The sequence below is a fragment of the Callithrix jacchus genome, chromosome 11 (assembly GCF_049354715.1).
Source record: "Callithrix jacchus isolate 240 chromosome 11, calJac240_pri, whole genome shotgun sequence".
NCBI classification, from domain to species: domain Eukaryota; kingdom Metazoa; phylum Chordata; class Mammalia; order Primates; family Cebidae; genus Callithrix; species Callithrix jacchus.
The window spans coordinates 2,395,631-2,410,568 of record NC_133512.1 but is presented as its reverse complement, the minus strand read 5'-3'; the positions used below and the strand labels follow the sequence as shown (position 1 = coordinate 2,410,568).

The following is a 14,938-nucleotide window of genomic DNA, read 5'->3' as shown; positions in this document are numbered from 1 at the left end:
AAGAGAAACACTGCAGAAAGAAAAACCTTTGCTTTTAGTACCTTCTTTAACAGCACTTCAGTACCTTTTCCCCTTCTTTTTGAACAAGGAGGTCTGTGTTTTCATTTTGCACTGGGCCCTGCAAATTACGTAGCTGGCCCTGATTCGCTTCCTCATGCTCCAGATTAGACCCACTGCATCTATTCTTCCATCTTTTCACCCTTTCCTTCATTCATCTACCCATCGAAAAAATAAAAATAAAAAATACTGATCTTGTATGACTTTAGTGAGGACAATAAATAATACACATAAAACGCACAAATCACTTCCAGTAATGACTGCTAACTTTTAGCACTGTACTTAATTATTTCATTTAGTTCCTATTAAAACTTACTGGGTAGGTTGTATTATTGTTCCCATCTTACCACTACAGAAGAGAGATTTAGAACAGTTAAGAAACTAGGCCAGGCACGGTGGCTCACACCTATAATCCCAGCACTTTGGAAGGCTGAGGCAGGTGGATCACCTGAGGTCAGGAGTTTGAGACCAGCCTGGCCAACCTGGTAAAACCCCATCTCCACTAAAAAAAAAAAAAAATACAAAAATTAGCCGGGCATAGTGGCATGTGCTTGTAATCCCAACTACCCAAGAGGTTAAGGCAGGAGAATTGCTGGAACCCAGGAGGCAGAGGCTGCAGTGAGCCAAGATTGCGCCACTGCACTCCAGCCTGGGCAACAGAGCATGACCCTGATCTCAAAAAGAAAAAAAAAAGAAACTGAACCACAGTGATTTTGTGTTCCACTAAGTGGTGGAACCAATAACTGAAGTCACCCAAAGCTGTCTGACTACTAAATCTGAGTTCATAAACGACAGCTATCGTTCTTCTTAACATAATCCTCACCATTACTTATTGTCTAGTATCACAGCCGTGTCTCCACCTCCAGTTTTTATTGTATCACAGCCGTGCCTCCACCTCCAGTTTTTATTGTATCACAGCTGTGCCTCCACCTCCAGTTTTTATTGTATCACAGCTGTGCCTCCACCTCCAGTTTTTATTGTATCACAGCTGTGTCTCCACCTCCAGTTTTTATTGTATCACAGCTGTGTCTCCACCTCCAGTTTTTATTGTATCACAGCTGTGTCTCCACCTCCAGTTTTTATTGTATCACAGCTGTGTCTCCACCTCCAGTTTTTATTGTATCACAGCTGTGTCTCCACCTCCAGTTTTTATTGTATCACAGCCGTGTCTCCACCTCCAGTTTTTATTGTATCACAGCCGTGTCTCCACCTCCAGTTTTTATTGTATCACAGCTGTGTCTCCACCTCCAGTTTTTATTGTATCACAGCTGTGCCTCCACCTCCAGTTTCTCCAGGTCAGTTTTAGTTGCAATTCTGTCAACTCCTTATATCATTCACCACTAAAAAAAATGTGTATTCCAACTTATTCCAATTCACTTATTAGTATTTTGTTTAGGACGAAAAATACAACTTTTTTTCTAATCTGACAATCCTCTGACCCAACTGTAGAAAATTCAGTTCAGCTGATAAAACTTGTGGTTTTCAAAATTACATTCATGAACTTGTTCACTAAAATACAGGCAGACAGACTGGGCCCACATCCTGACCCCACAGCCGGGGCTTCAGAAAAGTACTTAACTCTCAAAGCCTAAATTTTCCCATAGGTAAAATGGTGTTGGAAATAGAACCTTCACTACCTCGTTGGCCCATGCTCGAAAGTAAATAATTCTTACAAAACACTCAAAATAGTACCTGGTACCTAATAACCACTCAAAAAAATGTGAGTTTTAATATTATTATTTTTAGTTCTCAAATCTAGGTTTTAAAATGGATTTGAAGTGATTTCCCCTTGAAATTTTTTCATCCAGTACAAAGAATTAAGTTCGAGGGTCTCTAATTTCCCAGATACGTATTATATTTTTGTAAATAAAAGCATACAAAAGGTCTCCCAAAATGGCCCATGGAGGTCATATGTACTTCTACAATTCAAAGGATCTGAGATGTTTTCATTTAAATAATCCTTTCCTGAAAATGCCAAATACTACTCTCATTTTTTCTCTTTTCATTCTAAACTACCTATTTTAGGGTTGAGGGTAAAAGTTTAATAAACTACACACAAGGAACTCTAAATGTAAGGAACTGTTCACATGGGTTTTAGCAAGGCCACCTCCATTCTCTCTAACCTTTGGCGTGACTCTTAAATTTAAGGTTGAGCAAATTGAAATGGCTGAAGTGTTCTCTCTGCCGGAAAGGGAAGGACGGGCTAATCTGAAGGTCACTGCCATCACCAGTCTGTCAGATGACTATTCCCCTGGCTTCTAAGTGATTGACGAACACTTAGTGTATAAAAAAAATATAGACTGGACCACACAAAAATGGACTACATACCTATTCTCAAAATAGCTCTACAGTGCCTTCGTCTGACATTTTTACTATGGTTTAAAGAAAAGGAAAATAGTATTTTTGTAAAAAAAAAATCAAGCCCTTATTTCATACCTTGGAAAACCTGATAGCCCTATGTGATACCTTCATAAAACCAAAGCTTCAATAACACTGGCTGTTCCCACCACAGGCTGTTAGGTCCTTACCAATTCTTGGGTGTCTTCCTGTAGCGGCAGAAATGCCGCTTCCAGAATGGCAATCTGGTCAGCACTAAGCTTCTGCCACAGCCCGATCAGCAGAATCACCAAATGGGTGGCACTCTTCAGCCTGGTGAACGACTGGAACAGACTGCCTTGGTTTTCCTCCACTGCGTCTGCTAGAGCGATTACCTACAGAAATTACAAACTTTGGTTAGGGATAATTTCACAATCCTTGAGCCCTCAACAAATTCCGTCTGGCACACTTTTGTTTTTCTTGAAGACAACTTGATGAACTTTGTCTTCCACAAACACAAGCTGTGTTGAGTAATAAAAGGGTTATCACTCATCTGCTCACTTCCTTCTTTAAAAAAAAAAAATGCCCAGAGTGATTCCAAATCCATATGGCCAGAAGTGGAAAACATCCATGAAATCAGCTTAGCAGGGACAGAGTTCAGTGTCTGCTCTGCCGTCTATTGATCTGGCAATAGAAGTAACCTCTAATAAAGTCATCACCGTCTTTATCACCAGCCACACAGATTGATCAATTAAAACATTCTCAGAAGAATAATTGCATTTGCCTTGTAGTTCAAACTAACAACTTCATTACACTTTAGAATGTCATCTTCCTCTAATATTAGTCTTCAGCTGCTACATGGTACTGGGATATCTAATACTTTTTTATTATATCTAAAAGGTAGATAATGTTTAAACATTTGACCAGTTGAGTAATGTCATTTTTAACACAAATGCCAGACACAGCCCACAGGGACCTGAAAGAAAAAAAAGTTCAGGGTGTGTTAGCTTTACAAAGCCAAATCTACTTAGGATAAAATTGGCAGGAGTGAGTAGAATTGACTTTTTTTCATCCTTCTGAATAATCCTGTGGAAAAAAAGAACTAAAGCAACAATTGCATGGAACATCCAACACTGCCCATTGGTGTTTTAGTTTAGTGTAACGTCTTGGTGAATTTTGTGCTCATTAAAAGTAATGAACTGACTGCCACAGAGACTCAAGGCATCTGATAGTCCCCAGAACAGCCGTGCGAGCTCCTTTCTACAAGCCCCACCAGCCTGGGGGACCCGAGTTCAGGTGAGTTTCAGAAGTCTGGTGCAGATGAACCATTTGGTGATATTTCATGGTTTATTGACACCGGCCCAAAGGGCTTGTTAAAAAGTCATTATTCGAACAAGTGTAATGTACAGCTGTGTGGTCTCCCAAATTCCATGTGGGGAGAGGTGCTGTGCAGAGACAGCTCTCAGAGTGTCCCGGAGATACTGGAAAAGAGATGCAGACAGAGCAACTGGGCAACCAAAATTCTTTGCCGCTTGGCTGAAGGCTTGCAGGAGTTATAATAGGCAATCACAATTCCCATTTAGCCCTGCAGGAAAGCATGGGAGTTTGAACGAAGGCTGGCATAACATGAAGTGCATTGCTTGCTATGTGCCCAGTACTGTGCTACTTCCCAATTACATTCGGAAGAACTACACAATATCTTATAGTCCACAAGGATCTTATAATTTGTTGGAAAGAAAACATACATATACAACCAATTAGTGGGAAGAAACGTTACTATAGTAATGTCCTAATTGTGCAGAACGGAAAGTAAGTGTGAAAGAAGTTAGCAAAGGGACGGATTACTGTGGGCCAGAGTTAACATCCCTGGGGCCTCTTCTACTCCAACGGAGCTTGGAGCTCATCCCTTCCCCATTACTTTAAGAAGTCACCTCGATGAGACGGAGAGAGCCCACTTTCCTTAAACCAAAACACCTGGAATCATGTTCCTCCCCAACCCCACCATGATTACAGCCGACTCCTGTTAAAGCCTGAGTTTATACTCTTTTTCTTCCTGTGAATGTTACCAATTAAGCCTCATTGTGGGGCCATCACGTTACGACACAGATGCTTATTGTCAAAATCCAAATCATACAAGGATCGAGGTCATAAACACCTACTGAGTGCCAGATATGTGCAAAAATTTGCGGGAAGTACTGCGGGGAATTCGTTGGTGACAGATCTAATCTCTACCTCCAAAGAGTTTGTAACAGAGAAAGGAAAATAGGTCACGGAGGCAAATATTGACCACATAAGGAAGACCCTACAGGCTACAGAGTTCCGTTAACTTTGCGATTATTATGCGAATAACCATCCCTCCAGTTAACTGAACACAGACCACATGCCAAGCATTCTGCCCTGAGCCATACAGGTATCAGTGCTTTCGATCCTCACATCTCCACCGTGACTTGGCTGACGTTATCTTTCTTCCACAGATGAGAACTCTGGACTCGACAGATATAAGGCATTTGCCCAGGACTGTATGCAGGGTGTGTAAACGGTGCTCCAGCTTTGATGGGCCCCGGACTTGTTTAATGCTCTGCTGTCTCTGCCTTGAAATTCTTAGTAATTTTATTTTTGAACTTGCATTTTGTAAGCAAAATGGATGGGGCAATGAAGCACGAACATGAGCACGGGAGTTATGTGCACTCATTTAATATGAGTGAAATGCTCATACTTGCATTTAAAACCACATCAATATAAAGAGTAATGGTAAAAATTCATGCTGATTATTTAAAATTTTAATTTTTTATTACTTTGAAAGCTACTAAATAGAAAACAAGAAAATATCATCAGAAGTTGTGAAAGAGAGAGCACTGAAGAAAGGAAAAAGCTTTGTATTTAAGTGGTTGTTTTACTAGTACTTTCTTCCTGGCTTTTGAACAAGGGCCCTTCGTTTTCATGTGGCACTGGGAGCCACCAAATAAGTGGAGAGCCTGACCATCACTTAGTAGATGAAGAAACAGGATTCAAACTCTGGAGTCTGTCTCACTCCACATCTTGTTTGAGACCTTAAGCACGTTGTAGGTTCAGAGATGGGCATATTACTACTAGCTGAGCATAGGGGACTTAGGAAGGAAGAGATGGAGGAAGAAGTCGTGGTATGCCAGAGCGGGCTCGGTCAGCTCCTCCCACAGCAGGAGAAAGAACCTATTGTTCAGTTTTCAGAAATTCTGCAAGCCAGCTGTTACACATGGCCATTACTAACGATTAAATCACATACACTTAAAACTAAATAAATTACATTTAAAACAATGGTAATAAATACTCAACATTCATTACTTTCTACTATTATGTAGTCCCTCGAGGTTGTTCATGCCTATTGTATCCATACGTTGGAAACACTGCAATGGTCTATGGTTTACCTTTCTTTCCAACTCTGCATTCAGGGACCTCACACTGGTAGCTTGAAATCAGCCATGATGGAAGTATTGACTACATAAAAATCCATGGATGCTACAAAGTCAGGCTTCCTACCCTCCCCCTCTTCCCCAGAGAGACACTTGTTAACTCTTCACGAGCACACCAGGGAGAGGAGGTATCTGAAATGCGTCCTAAAGAATAGATACTGAATCGGGAAGCTTTAACAGTGAAGGAAACAACTTGAGCAAAGCAGAAAGTAGAGGCTGCTTGTTCAGGGAAGAGCAAACACTCCAGCTTAGGAACAGAAGCATTTCATGAATTAGACGGGTAAGCTGGGCACTGTTGTAGAGGAACCAGAATGTCACAGTGAAAGCATGCACTTCACTCTGCAGGCACTGGGGAGCCACAGAGCATTCTGAGTGTGGCTGTTACTTGACGGAGGCTGCACTCTAAGCAGCTAGCAGATCATAATAAGTATTTGGGGCATTTTTTTGGACTTAAGGGATGCCTTTATGCACGTTCCTCACTAGCAAGGGAACATTCTCACTAAGTGCAACAGCATGTCAGTTCATGGACCCACCCGACTTGCTAAACACAGCTGTGGCGGAAGAATGACTTCTCAGTGAGACAGCAGCCCAAGCCACAGGATCTTTCCTGAGCAAGGCCCAAAATATATCAATCCAGGAGAAGCATCATCTCTCTAAGTCTCAGTCTCATTGGATATATTCCTGTGCCATTGTGGAGTCTGCTATCCCCAATGGTCACAGAAACTGGAAAGAAATGGGGTAAACAATTCCTTATGTAAATTACCCCCAAGGAAAATCTTCCTGACCTACTGGCCAGCATGAAATACTAAACAGATCTCCATGTTCTCAATTTAGTTCTACACGTAACAGCCAAGTTTACTGTGTTCCCCATAAGAGCCAAATGAATTTAACAGAATTAACATAGTAAAAGGAGCTGGAAAAACTACACCCCATCAAGATTCAGATCTCTGTGACCAAGGCCTAGATCTCACAGCTCACCTGGACGGAGAAATAAGGCCAACCAGCTGCTAGGACTTAAATTTGAGGGATAGTGATTTTTAAGGGTGCATCACTGGCTGAGCAAGATGTGTGTTCCCTAGTGTTCAACTGAACTACAGAAAGGGAGGGGTTTAGGAAACAGTAAATGCTAAGGATTTCAAGCACAGTGTGTTGATGCCCTTTGTTTTGCTTTCTCAAATTGAAGGTTTCCAAATAAGATGGAGACCCCGAAGGACATCTCTGTGGAACTGCCATATCAGCTGATGCCAAGGCAATGAGGCAGAGACCCAGGAGCTGCTTGTAGGAAAACGCTCAACTCATAAAGTGAGTGTGAAATTAATCCCAAATACTTCCAGCTGCCAAGACAGGCTCTAAAATTGGTTACAGGAAAGCAGCAGCAGCAACGGCAGAGTAGACGTGAATCACACTATGTGAACACGGACATGTCCAATTTCTTCACCTAAGCTTACTGTTGCATCTGCCTCCAAATTTCATGTGTGGCACTGCCATTGCCTGAACACTACATTGCTGCTTAGCTGTCATTTCCTGAGGCCTGACTGTGGGCCAGGCACTGTGTGCAAAGCTGTCATAGCCAGGTGATCGTGTGGTCCTCATGACAACCCTCTGACACAGGAACTGCTGACCCCTCTGCCCCGACTTCCCAATGAGGAAACGGAAGCTTAGAGACATCGGAACACTGCCTGTGGTCATAACTAGGGGAAGAGAAGGGCTAGGATTCTAATCCTGTCTTCTGATTTCCTACTGGGTGCCTTTTCTTCTACACCAATATACAAATTATACATTCGGCCCTATAAAATAATCCAGTGGATTTCCATCTTCATAATTAGCAAAGATACTAAGGAAAAGCGCTACTCACATGTTTCACCCATGATCGGCATATATGTTTTAGTTAACCTTTCCTGTTGTCGGAGCTTTAAACATGGGGCCAATTCAAATTGGTTGGTTTCTGCACAAAGTTGTGTGGTGCTGCCCAAAGTTCTGTTATAACGGAAATTAGCTCATAATTTGTAAGGATGGGAAGTTAACACACTAAGTTTTTTTTTATTAATAAAGGGAATATTATTATGTCCCATATAGCTCAAAACTAGGAAGACTTTAGAAAACAGACATTTTCTAGGCCCTTTCCTTCAGTGACACTACTGTTTTCAAAGAGATGATTCGCTTATTTTCTATGAAATCTCACATTACAACATTTTCAGTGGTCTGAGCAGCTTAATGTTTTGTAACAATAATTACAACATTTATTGAGTGCTTTCTAGGAGCCAGGGACTGTGCTAACCTCTTTACAGAAATAATCTCATTTAATTCTCAAAACGATACTGTGAGATATTGCTGTTATTGCCTCCACTTTAAAAATAAGACCAGAGAAGCAAAGAACGTGTCGAACAGTGAGCAGGAGAGCCGGAATTCAGACACAGCAATCTGAACCCAGAACCGTCACGATGAAGCACTGCCTGCATTAACTTTCTGCCTACATATTAGTCTCATCATGTGCAACATGAGAAACAAATTCTATCAGGAGCTCCGCAATGGGAGGTTTCAGCTTTGCTGATCTCCCAATACCTGATACAAATTAAGATAGGTTTATTGTAATAAAATTCAGCATGAGTTTTAGAAATGAGTAGATGAATGAGTTAAGAAAATGACACTTCTATGATATGGATGAATCTATACATTCCCCAGGGAAGAACGCAGCAGACCGTGCTGGAACAGGCAATGTCCTGGGAACCAAGGAGACAGAGCTTCCAGTCCTGCTTTGCTACCAAGCAGCTTTGTCAGTGTTCAACTTACTTCCCTTTTCCGGGCTCTGGTTTCACCACCTGTATGTAAAACGTAGGAAACATGATCTCTAACATCCAGCAGAGCTGTAAGTGTCTGATTCAGAAACTTTTAAATTAATTTTGGATGAGGTATTGTTTTGAATGATCCATGCCACTTCTTCCCCTCTATTTGCACGCATAATAGGATTCTTGTTGAAGTGGGGATTCTATCTATAAAACAGCATTATGAATATTCTTCTTTGGCCAATTCATAGGATCATGGAAATTAGTGAGTGGTAAAAAGATGGACAATAACAAGTGCTGGCAAGGATGTGGGGAAATTGGAATCCACATACTTTGCTGGTGGAATGTAATACAGTAGAGCTGCTGTGTTAAATAGTCTGGCAGTTCCCCAAAAAGTTAAACATAGAATTACCAGATGACCCAGAAATTCCACTTCTAGGTACACTCCCAAAAGAAAAGAGAATATATGTCCATTTAAAAACTTGCTAATAGTTATAACAGCATTACTTATAATAGCTAAAAAGCAGAAACAACTCAAATGTCCATCAATAGACAAATGAACAAAATGTGGCATATTCATAAAATGGAATATTCAGCCATAAAAAGAAATCAAGTACTTACACATGCTACAAAATGGATGACTCTTGAAAATGTTATGCTAAATGAAAGAAGCCTATCACAAAGAAACACATGTTGTATGATTTCATTTATATAAAATACCCAGAATAGGTGAATCTATAAACACAGACAGTAGATTAATAGCTGCTTAGGGCTGGGGGTGGGTGGTAAATAGAAGGAATGGGAAGTGACAGCCAGTGGGTGTGGGGTTTCTTTTAGGAGGGGTTAAAATGTTCTAAAATTAGACTATGGTAATGGTGGGGCGGCTCTGTGAATACATTAAAAATCATGGAATTACATACTTTACTGAATTGTATATATGTAAATAATATCCAACAAAGCTGTGAAAATAATAAGAGAATAAAAGATACTTTGACAGTATAATTCCTGGAAGGTAAATAAAAACAGAAAGGCATCTTTACTTAGGCAACAATTTTCATATATTAATGGCCATCCCATATCGCAACCAGGACCTAATTACCTTAAGGATAATGGAATAACCATGTGACTCTGCAGTCAGCCACATCTAACTATGACTACTGGTGATGCTACTTGTTAGCTGCACAACTTTAGGCTAGTTACCGTACCTCCCTCAAACTTGGTTTCCTCACCTACGAAACAATACTCAATAAAAACTAGTGAATATCCTGCGGTTCGTTTCTAATTGGTTTGGCTCCTGGTTACTGTTTCTTAATATTGTCTATAGTTTGGGGCTCATTTCAATTTAGTAACACCAGGAAAATTCTGCTTTTTCCATTAGATTAATAATGACATGGAAAAAGGAAGATTTCTGCTTGAGGCAGTCTACCAACGACACCTCCCAAAGTTAGGCAGGATAGCTGCTCCGTTCCCTGACCCTCATTCCGTGGTCACTCCATGAAACAGTGTCCATTTTGCAGCTAAGTTGAACCAAATTTCAAAGCTTGATTAAAAGCTCGGAAGTTACGCACGTTGGATTTCCCTTTATCCACTCCCTCAGCAACACTATGAAAACATGCACACACAGTCAGACAACTTTGTCTGGTGTGACTTGTTCTCTAGAAATCCTCTGAGGCTTGTTACTTGGAGAGCCAGGCATTGCTTGCTTTTCTTTTATAACTTACTGAAAATGCTAGAAAATTTGGTGATTTGAATAAAATGCTTCTGAAGTACACCATGAAAAGCCAGAGAAAAAAAACAAAACTCATGCTCAAAACGCCCAGAAAATTCCAGTGTAAAAACATCAACTGATAAGACCCCAATACGCCCACAATTTTCCAGTATGAGGTACACATTGGGTGTCCCATAAATGCTGGGTGAATTGATGAGCTTCAAAGTCAATCCACCTAAAAATACAGTGCAACTGTATTTCTTCTGCCTCTTAAATCCTGGACACATTGAATCAGGCACTGTCAGGCTCCCAGTTTGAATGGAACCCAAGTGGAGTCACATGGAAACAACAGACCTACCTCAATATATCTGTCATCTACTTTTTAAAAAATTACTCCAGTTCACCTTTAGCCAGAGCTTCCTAGCACCAAACTACAGACAGCTCTAATGACGGCTGAAATGAGTTTACTCTTCAGATGGCAGCCTTTTCGTTAGAGAGGCACACGCTCAGTCTAGGACAGAATTGGAAGCAGACAAGAAATGGGGCATACTTCCCTCTCAATGATGTTGTTTGTGATGGCATTTGCTGCAGACTCCAACATGGCAAAGGCTTTGCAATGAGGAAAAAAGAAAAGATTTACCACGTCTAAGCTTTTACTTTGGCTGAAATGATCCAATCTGTATCCAAAAGAATTGTTCTTTTACCAAAAACAATGAAATAAGGCTCAAAATGAAAAAGAAATGGCATGGAGATGGCTTAAATGCCAGACAGGCATGAGAAGCATTTGGGTAGCAGGGTCATAACTAATTAATTCAGTACTTACATGCGTTCATCACCTCTGTACTGAACTTATGACTAGGTAAAAGAGAACCCTGGCCAGGCGCGGTGGCCCAAGCCTGTAATCCCAGCACTTTGGGAGGCCGAGGCGGGAGGATCACGAGGTCGAGAGATCGAGACCATCCTGGTCAACATGGTGAAACCCCGTCTCTACTAAAAATACAAAAAATTAGCTGGGCATGGTGGTGCACCTGTAATCCCAGCTACTCGGGAGGCTAAGGCAGGAGAATTGCCTGAACCCAGGAGGTGGAGATTGCAGTGAGCCAAGATCGTGCCATTGCACTCCAGCCTGGGTAACAAGAGCAAAACTCCACCTCAAAAAAAAAAAAAAAAGAGAACCCCGAGGTTTGTACTTTGAAGGCATAGCAAGAATTGAATTCTTAGCTATTTTTGCTACTATATTATTTTGTATTAATATAACAGTGAACTGGATTTAATTCTATTGCACCCCACATTGAAAAGAAACCCCTTTAACATCCATTTAGCTTAAATTTGTAAACCAAAACCAGTATCAGAATACTTTTTATTTTCTGAGATGGAGTCTCACTCTGTCACCTAGACTGAAGTGCAATATGGCGTGATCTCAGCTCACTGCAACTTCCACCTCCTGGATTCAAGAGATTCTTCTGCCTCAGCCTCCTGAACAGCTGGGATTACAGGTGCGCACCACCATATCCAGCTAGTTTTTTGTTTTTAGTAGAGATGGAATTTCTCACCATGTTGGTCAGGCTGGTCTTGAACTCTTGACCTCATGATTCACCTGCCTCAGCTTCCCAAAGTGCTAGGATTACAGGTGTGAGCCACCACACCCAGGCCAGAATACATTTTTAATCATAGTATCATTTTGGGTAGCCATTAAGACAACTGCAAAGGTGTACCCATTCAGTAAAAAACTTCAGTCACAAAAATGATTTGTCTTCATAAAAAGAGACCTACTAATGAACTAAACCACCTGATGCTTCGAAACACTAATGTATGATCATGCAACTCTTAGAAGTCATAATGGTTTTCCTGGTCTAGGATTACGATTTTCCCCGACACCAATCCACATTTGCAAAATGCCTTGAGAATTTACATAAAACTGGTTTTAAAAAAACAAATTATTTCTGAGAAATTTCTTTATAATATATATAGTACAACTCTTTTTTCTTTTTTTAATGTTCTGCTGAGAAGAATATAAAAGGTAGGCAGTGTTGGAATATAGACTTTGGCTGGGACTTTTAAAATATATACCACTGATACATAAAAATGTTAAATGAGAGAGACAATAAATAATTTACAAGTGACATAGAGACAAATTTTGCTATTTCTGCAAAGTTTATTCACCAAATAGACATGTAACTTAATCAGCTGAAAGGAAACAAACTCCATTGCTTGGCTAATATAAAGCTAAAAATACAACTGATCTCAAGCCTGATTACTATTTTTACATTTTTCCTCCCTGGCTGACCAAAGTTTTACCCCTTTCCATAAAATTATCTTCTTATAGCCAAGTGAAACCCCAATTTAAAAAATAATAATTAATGGAATCAGGTTGTAAAAAGAAGAATGAAGGTTCTCCGGACGATGGTTACTCACTGAACAGGTCGCTATTAAAGCTAGAATCTACGGTTGGCAATGTCAGAGCCCATTTTACAAGCCCTGGAGAATGCCACAGTTACCACTCTCCAAAAACAACATCCACAAGGTCTGAGCTGAATAGCTTCTAAGTTTAGAATGTCTCAGGCCACATTCCTACATGCAGACATGTCAGTACTTATGTAACCACCCACACTGCCTCAAGTGCCATCCCCAGAGAAGGGATGATGGGTACAGGGGCAGCTGGCTGGGTGTCCTCACAGCATTCCTTTAGCTCAGGTAGCAAGTGCTAAGACACATTATTACATGGGATCAGTTAGGACCTGCTCCCAAAAAGGCAAAAAGGGAGGCTGGAGACCCCAACAATGCTGGTGACACTGCCAACCATTTCCTTGGTTCCAGAGTTTAAGAGGTGAAAGTGACATTTTCACAACAGAGTGAAATCGTTGAGATTTTTCTAAGAATCCTCTTTTAAAACACCTGTTTTTTACAGCGGGTCTACTTCTCTTCAATATTTGTAGTTTTTATATATGTTTGCATTTTTAGATAAAATAGTTATACCACTACTATCTGGTAGTTCTTTGGCAAAATATGTAAATGTCTATATGGCTCAGACCACATGGAAATAATACAAAAGGCAATGAGGAGAGCTGCCTGGTTTCATATGGAGTGAAACTATGGTAAACTGTGGGTTGTTTTCACAGTCACAGGCTACTGGCACATTATAATTGGAAGTTGCCTTAGTGAAGATATGTTATGCCTGATTTCTACTGTGCTGTAAACTCTCCCAGGCCAGAGACTATTGTATTGTTCACCCTCCTACAGTCTCTGGCTCGCAGCAGGCATTCAGTGAATGTTTGTGATACTAAAGTAAACCTAAAATTCTGGTGACTCAGTAGCACAAGAGTATCCATTAAGATGGTAGTTTATAGGACCACTATTTGGGCAAGGGACGTCCATCCCTGCACTCCAGGTAAACAAGACCAAAGCCTACCATTTTTGAGAAGTTTTTGCAGGGTATGTTCTTCATTGGGTCTACCACAGGTTGTAAATAACTGGGCTCTAAATTCATACCTTCCATATGTATTATATTACAGTGAATTCCTAAATTCATTCACGCCTTCACTGCACACTTTACTGAGAGTGTTATGAAGTCCGTCATTTAACTTTAAAATACGTCATCACAGAATCATATGATGTAAGCATACGAGTCAGTATAAGGTGCACTCTGAAGCAGTTTCTCATCTTCCTCCTTAACGACATTTGGGGCCAGATAATTATTTGTTGTTGGTGGGCTGCCCCAGGTACTATATGAAGTTTATCTGCGTCTCCGTACTCTACACACTAGATGCCAACAGCACCTCTCACTACCAGTCGTGACAACCAAAAAATGTCTCCAGACATTGTCAAGTGTCTCTCTGGGGCAAAATCACCCTGGTTGAGGTCCACTGGTCTAGAGTCAGTGAGACTGTGCTCAGAACAGTTAACCTTCTCATCCGCAGCAAAACCCACAAGCCAGGGGACTACTACAAGCACTTAGGCTACTGGTATCCCCAGCAACACTGGAGACTTTTTTATTCCATAATAAATGTCAGAAATGGATTTTGATTCAGTCAGCATTACAGATATTAGAATTGATTCATTGACAAAAATTAATGGTATTAAAGATACGTGGATTGACTGAATATTTTTATACTCAGACTCCCCTTAGTATGAACAGGGTATATGAATTCCAGCAAGACACTGATGGGACGGGGTCCAAGGTGTAAACCTAAATGATCCCGTGTCTCGACCCTGGGGAAACAGATTTCTAGCTACTAGATGCCCACTATGAGGGGAAAAAAGACGCTCCCTTGGATTACCGTCCAATCTGCCCCAACTGAATCTTTCCACAAAGGTAGTAGTCTAGTACCTACAGGACAGCTGGGCCTTCACCCAGCCTGCAGTATAGGGCATATGAATTGTCCCATGGTTATAAATGTCTGTTTAATAAATGTCTTCCTATGTGACAAAATTAGTCATAAGACTTACTTTCATCAGAATCAGAAAGAAAGGTTTGGGGGAAGTCACCCACTCTCATTTACCTCAAGCTTTTTGATGGCTACCATTACCTACTGAAAGGAATTTAAGATTTGTGTGTGACTTAATTGGCAAAGGTAGTGCCCAACATCGAGTGTGTGCTAAGTGATGGGGATACATGCGTTTAGGAG

General features: G+C 40.8%; 1 protein-coding gene across 41 annotated transcripts in view; it reads right to left on the bottom strand.

Moving 5' to 3' along the window:
* The window catches only part of BBS9 (Bardet-Biedl syndrome 9), a 749,186-nt gene that overhangs the window by 362,057 nt on the left and 372,191 nt on the right, over positions 1 to 14,938 (bottom strand). For all 41 annotated transcript variants that reach the window (XR_013523801.1, XM_078342175.1, XM_054236977.2 and 38 more), the window contains one exon: positions 2,586 to 2,768. Coding sequence is in view for 40 of the 41 variants with exons in the window: in XM_078342175.1 (XP_078198301.1) it covers positions 2,586 to 2,768 (183 nt within the window). In the remaining variant the exon portion in view is untranslated. The remainder of the gene's footprint in view (positions 1 to 2,585; positions 2,769 to 14,938) is intronic.